Genomic DNA, 12044 nt, shown 5'->3' with positions numbered 1-12044 from the left:
GAAGAATCCAGTATAATCCTTTTGACAAACATTTGAAACCCATTTTGGAGGACTATTTTCGCGCCTGGGGGACACACCCCAAGTTGTTGGGGGTGCATCTTCATGTTTCTCTGGTCAGCCTTACAATCAAAGGGCCTATCCAATGATTTTGTCCTGGCACTAAATGCACTCTATGTACACCCTGAGGTTCGTATTCGCATATCCGGGCAGGAATCCAATTCATTTAGCATAAGCAGAGGAACCCGGCAGGGATGCCTCTGTACCCCTTTATTATTTTCATTTTGTATTTACCCTTTTCTTAAACAATTTGATGCAAATGAGAAGATTAAATCTGTTATGGTGTGAGAAAGTTCCATCTTTCTTGCATGGTATGCCCCCACTTTTTGCTGAATGTACTTTGAGTGTGACCTGGACTCCTGCCAATCAGGTGCCCAGGGCCTATGTTCCTTCCCTAAAACCCTCAAACCCAAATTGGCAAACCCTGGCCACATGTCAGCCCCTGGTAAATGGTACCCTAGGTATCCAGGGCCTTGTGACCAGGGAAGGCCTCTAAGGGCTGCAGCACTCATTGTGCCACCCTTAGAGGCCCTGTACCCTAACACACACACTGCCCTTGCAGGCTGAGTGTCTGGGTACAAGACAAAACAACGAGTCGACATGGCGCACATCCCTGTGTGCCATGCCCACCACCTACACTGCCCTGGCATACATCAGCCACCCCTCTAGATGGGTGTCCTATGCCAGTGGTGTGGGCACAGGAGCATGAGCCCTGTGCCCCTACAGTACCCAGGTCCATTCCTGGGGTCTAAGTGCGGTGCTGCCATTTAAGAGTACATGGTGCTGAGAGCTCGTCAAACACGAACTCCACAGCACCATAATGGCAACACTGAAGACTGAGAAGTTTGGTATCAAACTTCTCAGCACATTAAACCCACACTGATGCCAGTGTGGGATTCAATGTACAAAGCACCACAGAGTGCATCTTAGAGATGCCCCCTGAAACATAACGTACAATCCACGTCTGGTATGAGAGGCTGCCTAGGCTTCCACACAGCAGACATGTTGCTGGACCCCTGGGTAGGAGAGCCCCGCTCTCCTGGGCCTGCAACAATGCACATCCTGGGCGAGGTGCTAGGTCTCCTCCCCCAGGATGGGCAGGGGGAAGCTTCAAAGGCATGCCGCCTCTGTGAGCTTCCCCAGGCCACTTGCTGCCCCCACTCTGGCAGGAAGCCTGGCCGGAAACCCCAAATAAGAACAGGGGATGTGCCAGCCTGCCAACCCCACCCCTCAGGTGGGGGAGGCGAGGTGAAACACCTCTCCGGGCCCTCACCATCTTGAAGATGGGAGGCCCTGCCCAATCAGGACTAGGCTACTGCCCCCCTCCCACAGGAGAGTGGCAGAATAGGGGATGTACCCACCCCAGGACAGGGACCCATTGGTCCCTGCCCTCTACCTACCTGTAATGCCCCTAAATCTAGTATTTAGGGGCACGCTGAACCTTTCTTCCTTAGATTCCAAATTCCGAAAAACAAAGAAGAGCAAGAAGAAAGAAGACCTGCCGTGCAGCTGCTAAGAAGAGGAAGACACCAACTGCTTTGGCCCCAGCCCTACCGGCCTGTCGACCCTCGAACCTGCTCTTGCTACATCCCGGCACCTCCTGTGGCCAGCAACCTCTCAAACCCCGGAGGACCTGGCTACCTTTTGGTTCTAAGCACCTGGGACTCCCATGAGCAGAGGCTCTGCTCAAAACCAGCTTCTAACCCCTGGCATGAGCCCGGAACCGCGAACTCTGCACCTGCCAAGCCTGGCCTGTTCCGGAGTGACCAAAGACCCCGAGGACGTACCCCCGGTGACTGTGACCCCGAATCCGGCACCCAAGGACTCACCTTGATGCTCCGGACGACGCCAGCAGCCTCAGAACCAGGTACCCCCCCCCCCCCCCCCCCCCAACCGCTATCAACAGAGGGTAAGATTTCCCGACACCAAAAGGCACCCCTGCACCCCTGCACCCCTGCGCCCTGTGGCCCCCTGTGCCCAACTCCTGGGTACCTACCTATCCTCCAACTACCCAACTTGCCTCTCGAAGTGGTGGTGGCACCTGAAGAATCTTCGTCCCCGAGCTTGTAGCCTTGTTCAGCCAGGAGCTTTCCCTTTGAAATCCATTGAGCGCCCGAAGGCTCAAAAGCACCCTGCACCCAGCCGCCCAAGTGGCCCTGGCAGTGTAACCTCTACACCTATTTACTTACCCATTTGCCCTGAGCAAGTGACCAGGAGCCCAGCTCCCACAGCTGCGTGGCCTGCTAGTCAGCAGCCACCACCCAAGGCCCCCTGCCTCCCATAGGATAACATTGGGCCTAACTCACTCTGCACCCGACTGCCCCTGTGCCGCTGAGGGTGTAACAACTGTACCTACCTGATGGGAGACCCCGGAGTCTGTGCCCAGAACCTTAACTCTACCAGTCAAATACTTACCCAAAAACCGATAACCCAATTTTCCTCCATAGGCTAACATTGACTGGTTTCTTCTGAAATTTCTTCTAAGTGTGGAGTTTCTAAAACTTAAAATATTCACCAAAAATCAACCGAGTAACGAAAATACTCACTGGCTATTAGGAGAGATCCCAGTACTGGATCTTGGTGCCCAGCACTGACCCTGAAAAATATTGACAACCGTACTTACCAGTAACCCAATTTTCTTCCATTGGAAACCATTGACTGTTTGTCTGTGAAATTTCTTCTAAGTGTTGATTTTTGCAAACTTCAAATTTTCTTTAAAAATCGTACCAACTGAAAACCTTTTTTAGATAGAGGTCCCAGGAGCCCAGTACTGGATTACAAAATTAACGAGAACATATTATACCTGTAACTTGAATTTTCTCCCATAGGGAATCATTGACTGTTTTCTATGAAATTTCTTCTAAGTGTCAACTTTTAAAATGGCAAAATATTGCCTACTGTTAGACCTGGCACCATTGGCGTGAGCCTCCCTTCCTTTTTTCGCTGTGTCTCCTCTGTTTTTGCTGGTTATAGATGCTCTGGGCGCTGTGCCGCTGCCATTCAGTGCCACAGCGCGAATGCTCCCTTTGTAAAGATGACATATGAATTGGTACATCCATGATTGGCTTATTCAGTTTACCTGTTAGTCCCTAGTAGCGTGGCCGGTGTGTGCCCAGGGCTGGTAAACCGAATGCTGCTGGTGGGCCTGCAGCACTGGTTTGTGCCACCCACAGAAGCAGCTTGTAAAGTGTGTCTCAGACCTGCCACTGCAGTGTCTGCGTGCAGTCCAGAACTGCCATCTTGGCTGTGAAGTGCACCCGCTTCCCAGCCCCTAAAACCTTCCCTTGGCATCATGTAAGCCCCCCTTATGATAGGGCGCGTTGTATGTGTAAGGTAGGACATGCCCTGTTGTATGTAGCATGTCCTAGTAGTGAATTACACCCAATTTCGTTTTTCACTACTGTAAGGCTACCTGTTCTCCATAGGCCAGAATGGGAGGTCTGGGCTATTACATCCTATAGTCCTAACTGACCCACAGAACATGGTAGAAAAACGAATCTAGTATGCCTGAGCTCAGAATATTAAAATACATCTTTTAGTGAAGGTTATTTTTATATTCTGTGTTTGAAACTACCACTTTTAGAGTATAGGTACTTTCTTGCCTAAGCCTTCCAGTTGCTCAGCTATTATGTGTATTGGCTGTCTGGTTTTGGAGGGACAGGGCAGGCTGAGTCAGACCTGGGTTGAATAGAGCGACCTGCCTAGGTGTGAGGGGAGGGGTAGCTCCTGCACTTTAATAGGGCTGTGCCTGGCAAGGTGAAAGCTGGCTCCACCTCCCACTGTGCGTCTGAGGCAGACCCCCTCTTTCTGAAAGGAAGGATGCAGCCTGATCAACAAAGAGCTCCAGGGCTGGGCAAAACTGGTTCTGGCTGCATTCAGAGGCTTGGGACCCCTAAGAACAAAGACTTTGGGGGTATAAATATTTGTGCACGAACCCCTACAATTTGTATTGCTCCTGGATAACAAGAAGAACCTCTGTCCGTGTGGCTACAGGAATCTGCAAGAGAAGGACTGTCCTTGTGCCTTGTGTGCTGTTTCTGGGACTGGCCTGCAGCTGTTACTACTGGACTTCAAGAAGAGGAAAGGAACTTTATTTCTTTTGCTACAGCAACTACTCAAGGGCTAGGAGAGAGCTAGCCTCCTGCTGGAGTCTCAGGCACATCAGACTCCACCATCAGCCTCCTGTTTCCTCCCAGCGAGGATTACTATCTGCAGGTGAGGCTCCTGTGTGTTCCAGGACCTCTATTTCTACTGTTGAGAAGAGAGCGCTGAAAATCGTCGCTAACCTCCGTTAGCGGGCCGCTGCAGCTGGTGAGCGTGAGAAAAATCGCCGCTCCGCTGTCGCCGAGCGCTCGCTAACCACGAAGATCGTCGCAGCACCTGTCTGCGGGCCTGAAAACGCCCGCTATCTGAAATCATCGCAACAGGATCATCGCAGCGCGGACGCCGAGCGTTCGCCATTTTCCCCGCATCGAATCCGGATCGTCGCTCCCTCGCGGAGCGCCATCTTTGTCAACGCAGCAAGATCGCACACGCAACAGGCCCGGTGCATCATCCTCCCTTTGCGGCAAGGATTTTATCGCATCACCGGATCAGCGTGAAGAAGTTTGTCGCTTTGTCCTGACCGCAACCCAGCGCATCATCCTCCCTTGCGGTAAGGATTCAACGCATCGCTGGCTAGCGTGAGGAAATCAATCGCAACAACTCCTTAGCGACATTTTTGTTGCTTTGCTCCAGGAACCAGATACTTTGTGAGTAAAAGGGTCGCAGAGACCACTGCCTTGAACTAAACATCATTTTGTGCATCCTGAACTATTTTTCCTTGCAGCATTTCTAAAGTAATTATATTTTTATAGTATTGTGGATTTTTGCTGTTATTGGTCTTGTGATTAAGTCTATATAAAAATACCTATTTTTCATAACTACTTGAGTGGTGTCAATTTGTAGTGTTCCTCATTATATTACTGTGTATGGTCATAAATGCTTCACAAATGCAAAAACAACAATTGATGGACAGAATGCAGAACAATGTCATACATTCACCCCAGTACAGAGATCTGGGCCTAAATCCATCGTTTTTTTGCTCACCATGCCATTCCAGTTTGAACCCAGCCATATGCAAATCAGTCTTGACCCTGTGCCCCATGGGAACAGTCCAGCCCGAACTGCCAAGCCAGGTCCTCCCTGGACTGGAAACAAGCATCCTAGGACCGGTTTCGGGCTTTCAGCCCTCGTCAGCCAGGATAGCTGGATTCCAGTGGCATGGAGAGCAAGGGACTCACTGGGGTGGCGTAGTGGGCAAAAGAACGATGGATTTAACCCAGATCTCTTGACTGGGGGAGAATGTTTGCATTGTCAGCATTCCGGCCATCATTTGTTTGTTGTAACGCTTTTCGCCCTAAGTGGGATGGGTATGCCCAGACGTGGTTCCCGTGCTCACTACGCTACTGGAGTCAAGCTATCCTGGCTGATGACGGCTGATAGCCAGAAACCGGTCCTAGGATGCTTGATTCCGGTCCAGGGAAGACATGGCTTGGCAGTTCGGGCTGGACTGTTCCCATGAGGCACAGGGTCAAGACTGATTTGCATATGGCCATGTCTGAACTGGGGTGGCGTAGTGGGCAAAAGAACGATGGATTTAACCCAGATCTCTTGACTGGGGGAGAAATGTTTGCATTGTCAGCATTCCGTCCATCATTTGTTTGTTGTAACGCTTTTCGCCCTAAGTGGGATGGGTATGCCCAGACGTGGGTCCCGTGCTCACTACGCCACTGGAGTCAAGCTATCCTGGCTGATGACGGCTGATAGCCAGAAACCGGTCCTAGGATGCTTGATTCCGGTCCAGGGAAGACATGGCTTGGCAGTTCGGGCTGGACTGTTCCCATGAGGCACAGGGTCAAGACTGATTTGCATATGGCCATGTCTGAACTGGGGTGGCGTAGTGGGCAAAAGAACGATGGATTTAACCCAGATCTCTTGACTGGGGGAGAATTTTTGCATTGTCAGCATTCCGTCCATCATTTGTTTGTTGTAACATAAATGCTTCACACACTGCCTCTGAGATAAGCCTAGCTGCTCGTGCTACGTTACCACAGGGTTGAGCAGGGGTTGTCAAAGGGTGTAGGCTGCTTACTCTGACTTAGGAAGAAGGGTCCCTACTTGGACAGTGGCCAGCCATTGCCAACTAGAGACCCCCATTTCTAACACCTACAAATCACAACAGTAAGTAAGTCGACTTTTATCACTTGTTTCTAAGAACTGTCCCAGGACTGAATCTAGGATCCAGTCCTGGAGTTACAAAAGTAATCCTGAAAGTAATCTATTGCAATTAACTTAAAACTTCCATTGAGCTCAATGCATTATTGTTTGAAATTGTGTTGCCTATTGCAACAGCCTGTAACCAGTATTTACAAAAGTCAATTGCATATTGCAAAAGTATTTACCTAAAGAATCTCATTCTGAGAAAGTATATTTTAATACCTATTGTTGGTTCTCAAATAAAACAGACATATATTTTTTTATATAAACCATTGGCCTAGAGTTCAGTTATTGAGTGTGTGAGATCATTTGCTGACTGAGTGTGTACAACAAATGCTTTACACTGTCCTCTGATACTGCCTTACTGCTCGACCAAGCTACCACTTTAGAGAGTGAGGTTATATCTAACTTTAACCTCTGCCAAACCTCTGGGGACTATGGACTCTGTACACACTGTACCTATTTGGGAACAGTATATACAGAGCCACTTTCTCACATATGGTCAGTGGTGTTGCATACAAAACATTAGTGTATGCTGATAATATTGCTGTATTCACAACCGATATAAGATCAGCTATTCGGCAGTAAAATAATTAGCGGAACGATATGGCTATGTATCGGGGTACAAATTAAATACTGACAAACCTAGATTTTGCACTCGGATACTGCACTTCTGGGAGACATTCCTACGGTTGTCGTAGCAATTTATTTGGGATTGAAGATTGCGGCCGCAGTTGAGCTTATACCAGAGTTAAACATCCTGACCATAATTGGGATCATCAATAAAACACTTGAGAGATCTACATTTATCAATGCACGGACGATGTAATGTCATTAATATGATTTTTTCCCAAACTTTTCTATCTGTTCCGGACCATACCTCTAGAATTTCCTGCATTTTGTATCTCCAGAGCAGAAAGGGCTTGCGTTAGATTCTTGTGGGGGTACCGCAGATCTAGAAGGACAGCCAAATGGATAATTTTACAACGACTCAGGGGGGATGGGGATTACCTAGCCTTCTCCTCTATCATTGGGCAGCACTTCTACAGCATTTGGGGATTTTAGTGGTTGGGGCTAAGGCAGAAGTTCCCGTGGCCGCTAGACCAACTATCTGGAGAAAGATACGACAGAGGATTGGTATTCTGAATATTAATGTTTATACCCCTTTTTAGGCTCATGGGCTTTTACCACCAATCTTCCAAGACTCCATTACCTCTAACTGGGTGGGTTATGGAATAAATACCCTGGGGGACTTCTGCTGTGGTCGCCAGATTGTATACTTTGATTATTTGCAAGAGAAGTTTGAACTCTCTAAGAGACATTTCTTTAAGTTTTTACAGATTAGGAGTTTTCTGGGTAAGATCATGCTACAACCTGGTGAAGCATACCCCTGGTTGATATAATCCGGAATAAAGCCCGTATTGGGAAGATATATCAAACATTAATGGCAGGTCTTCCGCATGATCTGAGCCTGCAGAATGATAGATGGGAGAGAAAGTTTGGCAAGGAAGGTATTGAATTGGAGGCTTCTCTGGAATTAGCTAATCAAATCCCAACAACTGGTAGCCTGAGGACTCCATATTTTATGTCCACTTTTGATTTATACTATACTCCAGAGAAGGTTCTAAATGGACGAGTCCACAAGGTAATTCGTGCAGCTTGGGCTGCTGACATGATTCATATGTTTTTTTCCTGTCCCAATCTTGCCAAATACCTACAGGATGTCGAATCCTTTTTGAATCAGATCTTTGTCATGCCAGTATCAATAATACCTGATCTAATCAGTCTGGGGATAGAAAGAAATTGCGGCAGTAATACCCGGACTAACCCAGAGACTAGACTTTTATTTATTGCAATGGCCATTTTAAGAACATGTATTACTTCCCAGTGGATTAGACCTGACCCTCCCACATTCATAAGCTGGCGAGCAAGGCTGCTAGCCACATACAATATGGAATCAGCTGTATGCAAGCTTAAATGGCGCAGGAGGCGAGAAATGGGGAGGAAAATATGGGCTCCAGTTATGAGCTGGATCAGCTAAATATGTTCTGAATCTTGTCGTTGCATGCTGCCCAGATTTTCTATGTTCAATGCTACCGATATCCTTGTATGCTAGAAATCTGCTGCTGTCGTGATTTCCTTCTCTTTTTTTCAGGGATTATGTATTACGACCTGTCCATTTATGTTCAGCTGTTAATCCTTCGTCGTATTTGACTAGTTTTTTTTTTTCTTGTTGCTTAGTGTAACGTGTTAAGTCTTCTCAGAACGTGAACGTATTATTCGGTACTGCATTTGCCATGTCTAACTGTTTTTGACAAATACATTTTTTTTAAAAAAAGGAAGCTGAGGGCCCCGGGCCTTAGCAGTTCCTATGATTTGAATCTCCAAACGATAAACCGAAACAAGTGTATATCAAACAAATTCTTGTATATTAGAATATTTTGTTTAGTACACAATCACTGGAAGAAAGTTTCAAAAGTTTCAATTTTGCTTCTTTATTTGTAGATGTTTTATTAATTTTAATGAATTAATTTTAATCCTTTTGTAAAAGTGTCTGCTCCCCCCCCCCCCCCCCCCCCGCCCCACGAGTAGATCCTGTGGACCCCCAAGGATGCTCTGACCACAGTTTAAGAACCACTATAATAACGAATAGTAATAAGGAATAGCAGGAACTAAATGAGAAAACAAACGGGCAACGACATAGGTTTTAAGTTGGCATTGATTACCTTATTACTATAAAGAGATTGAAAGTTACCTGTGTGTTGTAGGATAGAGGCAAAGCTTTCATAGTAGCCGTTATGTATGTCATCAGATGTGATATAATGGTATGCTCTGGACCAGCTCAATCTCTCCAGACTTGATATTCGTGTTATATGAGCTAGGGAATGCTGTGGCATGCCTGGCTTGCTTAACCAGAAGGCCATTTTCTAATTTCTGTTAATTTGTATAACTCTACCAATAAACTTGTTTACACTCAACATGTTCTCCAATGTTAACATTTTAAATTCTGTTCTACATAGTAGCGCAAGAACAGGCACAAACTGGAAAACAAACTAGGATCCACATCTTTGGTTTACTTTAGCATTGATACCTTGCTACACTTAAGGCATTGAAATAATCTCTTGTTCGTGCACGGTTACGTTAGTTCCAATGTATATACTTTACATTTTCAGAGATTATTATCACATCTTGAATCATTCAATCTCTGTGGTATTGTTTTGCCTTCCATATTTAGTATTCTTTTTGTTGAGCTAATGCCGACGCTGACTAGTAAGAGTTTGTGTGCTTCTGATTAAAAGTTCAACAGTGCTGTTAAAAGTGATTTAATCATATTTAAGACTACATGCTGCCAAATGTGTACACTCTGCTTCACAAAGCATATCTGTGCTCCTCGCATTAACTCACTAGTGCAGCGGCAATCTTTGAAACACACTTCTGCCTGTGGTGAATTGTGTTGCAAAATATGCTATTGGATATTTTTGCCAAATTTGCAATGTTAATCTGCTGATTGTTATTGGTGGTGGGCAAGTGGTTAGTTACTCCTAAGCAACTTCATCAGTTCCAGCATGGTTGCAGTATGAATCTATTGTCCAGCAGCATGCAGACCCCTATTCTTTCATCTAGGTATTTGATACTATGATTCCAAATTGTGCTTTGTAGGTTGTTATAAACGACGCTGTATAAAATAGAGTAGAGTAAGTTAACCCTTTCTTTTTGGCTCTTATCAAGTGCCTTGTGTGACGTCAAATAGAAGCCCACAGCAGCACTTGAATGTACGCTTTCTGCGGTGAGACTTACTGTGAAGCAGCTGTGAGGATTACCAGCTTTGTACACGTTACTCATTTGATGCCTCAATCTCCAGGGAATGTGTCAGATTCGAGACTAAGTTTGTCAACAGATTGGACATCACAGGAACAGGTTTTATGTAAAATGTCATCTAAATGGGTTTGGTATTTTGTGAAAGCTTTTCATCAGCTCATCGTTTTCTTGCTGAGAGTGCCCTTAAAAAGTTGTCAAAATAAATTTGCAGGCAAATAAGACTCTTCCTGTCCACTTAAAGATGCACACTAGCATTCAGTAGTTTGGGAAATTTGAATACCTCAGATAGGTAGGACATTTGTTTTCATAATCAGTATGATTCTTAAAATGAAAAATACTTTTTAAAAAATGAGTCCCAGTTTAAGGTTCCTTAAATAAATCAAGAAATAGTAATAGCCTGGCTTAGAAAGTGTGTCTTAAATCTCTTGTGAGTTTGGGCACTAAACGTCATACAAACTTAAAATTCATATGTAAACTAAGTTTAAAGAATGCATTTGGAGAAAAAAAGCGGCAACCTAAATATGGCAGACGTGCTTTCAAAGAAAACAGAAGTAAAAATTAAACATATCAGGGGGCAGTCATCTTGGTGTGGTGTTGTGCATAACCTATCAATTTTTAGAGTTCCAGCATGTCAGTCTGACACGTTTTGAAGCAATGTGTGCACCATCTTTCAATGATTAAACGAAGCAGTGTGCAGTTTAATGCTGCTTTTTTAAATATCTGTATAGGCATTGGTGTTTTTTCATCGATGATGCTTTTAGTTTACCAACAACTGTTTTTCAACAGGCGGAATGGCTTGATAGCTATTGATGAACTGAGAAACACAATATTAGTTTTGTATTCTGTTCTATTTATTATATATAACTTTGAATAAAAAGATAAAAAAACATTAAAGAAATATTGTTTTGCCCGCATCTTGATGGGGATATGTATGCTTTTTCCCTTTCTTTTGATGTTTTGGACAATTTCTGTGGCAGAAAACTCAACTTTTTTGCTGTTGAGTCTTTAGTGTTGTCAAGCTTGTTAGAGTAGTTGGGACCATTAACGAGTGAAAGGTAGGATGGTGTCAAGCAATCGGCGCAATTCAGAAGATATATCAAAGACGATTTGACAATCTTGCTCGGCGCATTCATAAGAGATGACTTGGAAGAAAGTAGTGTAAAAATGCCCTATATAATGCTCCGAAAAACGTAACTGTCAAAAGCGTACACTTTTTGTGAACAGTTGTAGTGTTAAGGACCCGGAGAGTCGTTTTAGCCGTTTTGTAACCCAATTTTTCCTACCTCCAGACGTGCTCATCTCCACTTCATTATCTGCCTTTGCAATCCTATCCAGATGCTGATCTCAGTATTGACCAGACCGCATGGGGTGACAGTGGAGTTTATTACTGCTCTGTGGTTTCAGCTCAGGATCTTCAGGGAAATAATGAAGGTTACGCTGAACTGATTGTACTAGGTAAGATGTACATGTTATTTTTATACAGTGAGAGGGTAAAGCTTCAAAAAATTGTATCTATTGTCCTATTTGTGATAGTTGCACATCTGCAAAATGACTGTTACATTTGTGGCGTAACAGAATTTGGGCCCCTCTTTCACATGGTGTAATTTGACCTCATGACTAACTAAATGTTTTTTGCAGATATTCACAAATCTAGACAGTAACCTTGAGCATCATGCTTGATCTAGGCCTTTTCGTGATATCAGTGTGGATAATTAGGCCTAATCACCATGCTGCTTAAATATTAAGCACTGTAACTTGTCACAGGTAAAGTAAACTGAATGAGTAAGGTTTGCCGTGGTCTAATAGTGGAAATGCAGATCTGCTACTTTGACCAAGCCCAGTGCATGACTTCTTGCTTTGTCTTGCTCACTCCAGTGCCTAGGCCTTGCTGACGGCTCTGCAGTGTTCCT

General features: G+C 45.0%; 1 protein-coding gene across 4 annotated transcripts in view; it reads left to right on the top strand.

The window, feature by feature from the left end:
* Positions 1-12044, top strand: part of LSR (lipolysis stimulated lipoprotein receptor) — a 295848-nt gene that overhangs the window by 74471 nt on the left and 209333 nt on the right. For all 4 annotated transcript variants that reach the window (XM_085606478.1, XM_085606479.1, XM_085606476.1 and 1 more), the window contains exon 3: positions 11470-11589. In XM_085606478.1, the coding sequence (XP_085462604.1) occupies positions 11470-11589 (120 nt within the window). The remainder of the gene's footprint in view (positions 1-11469; positions 11590-12044) is intronic.

This window comes from Triturus cristatus, chromosome 1_2 (assembly GCF_964204655.1).
Source record: "Triturus cristatus chromosome 1_2, aTriCri1.1, whole genome shotgun sequence".
Classification (NCBI taxonomy): domain Eukaryota; kingdom Metazoa; phylum Chordata; class Amphibia; order Caudata; family Salamandridae; genus Triturus; species Triturus cristatus.
This window is presented reverse-complemented; position numbering and strand designations above follow the sequence as displayed.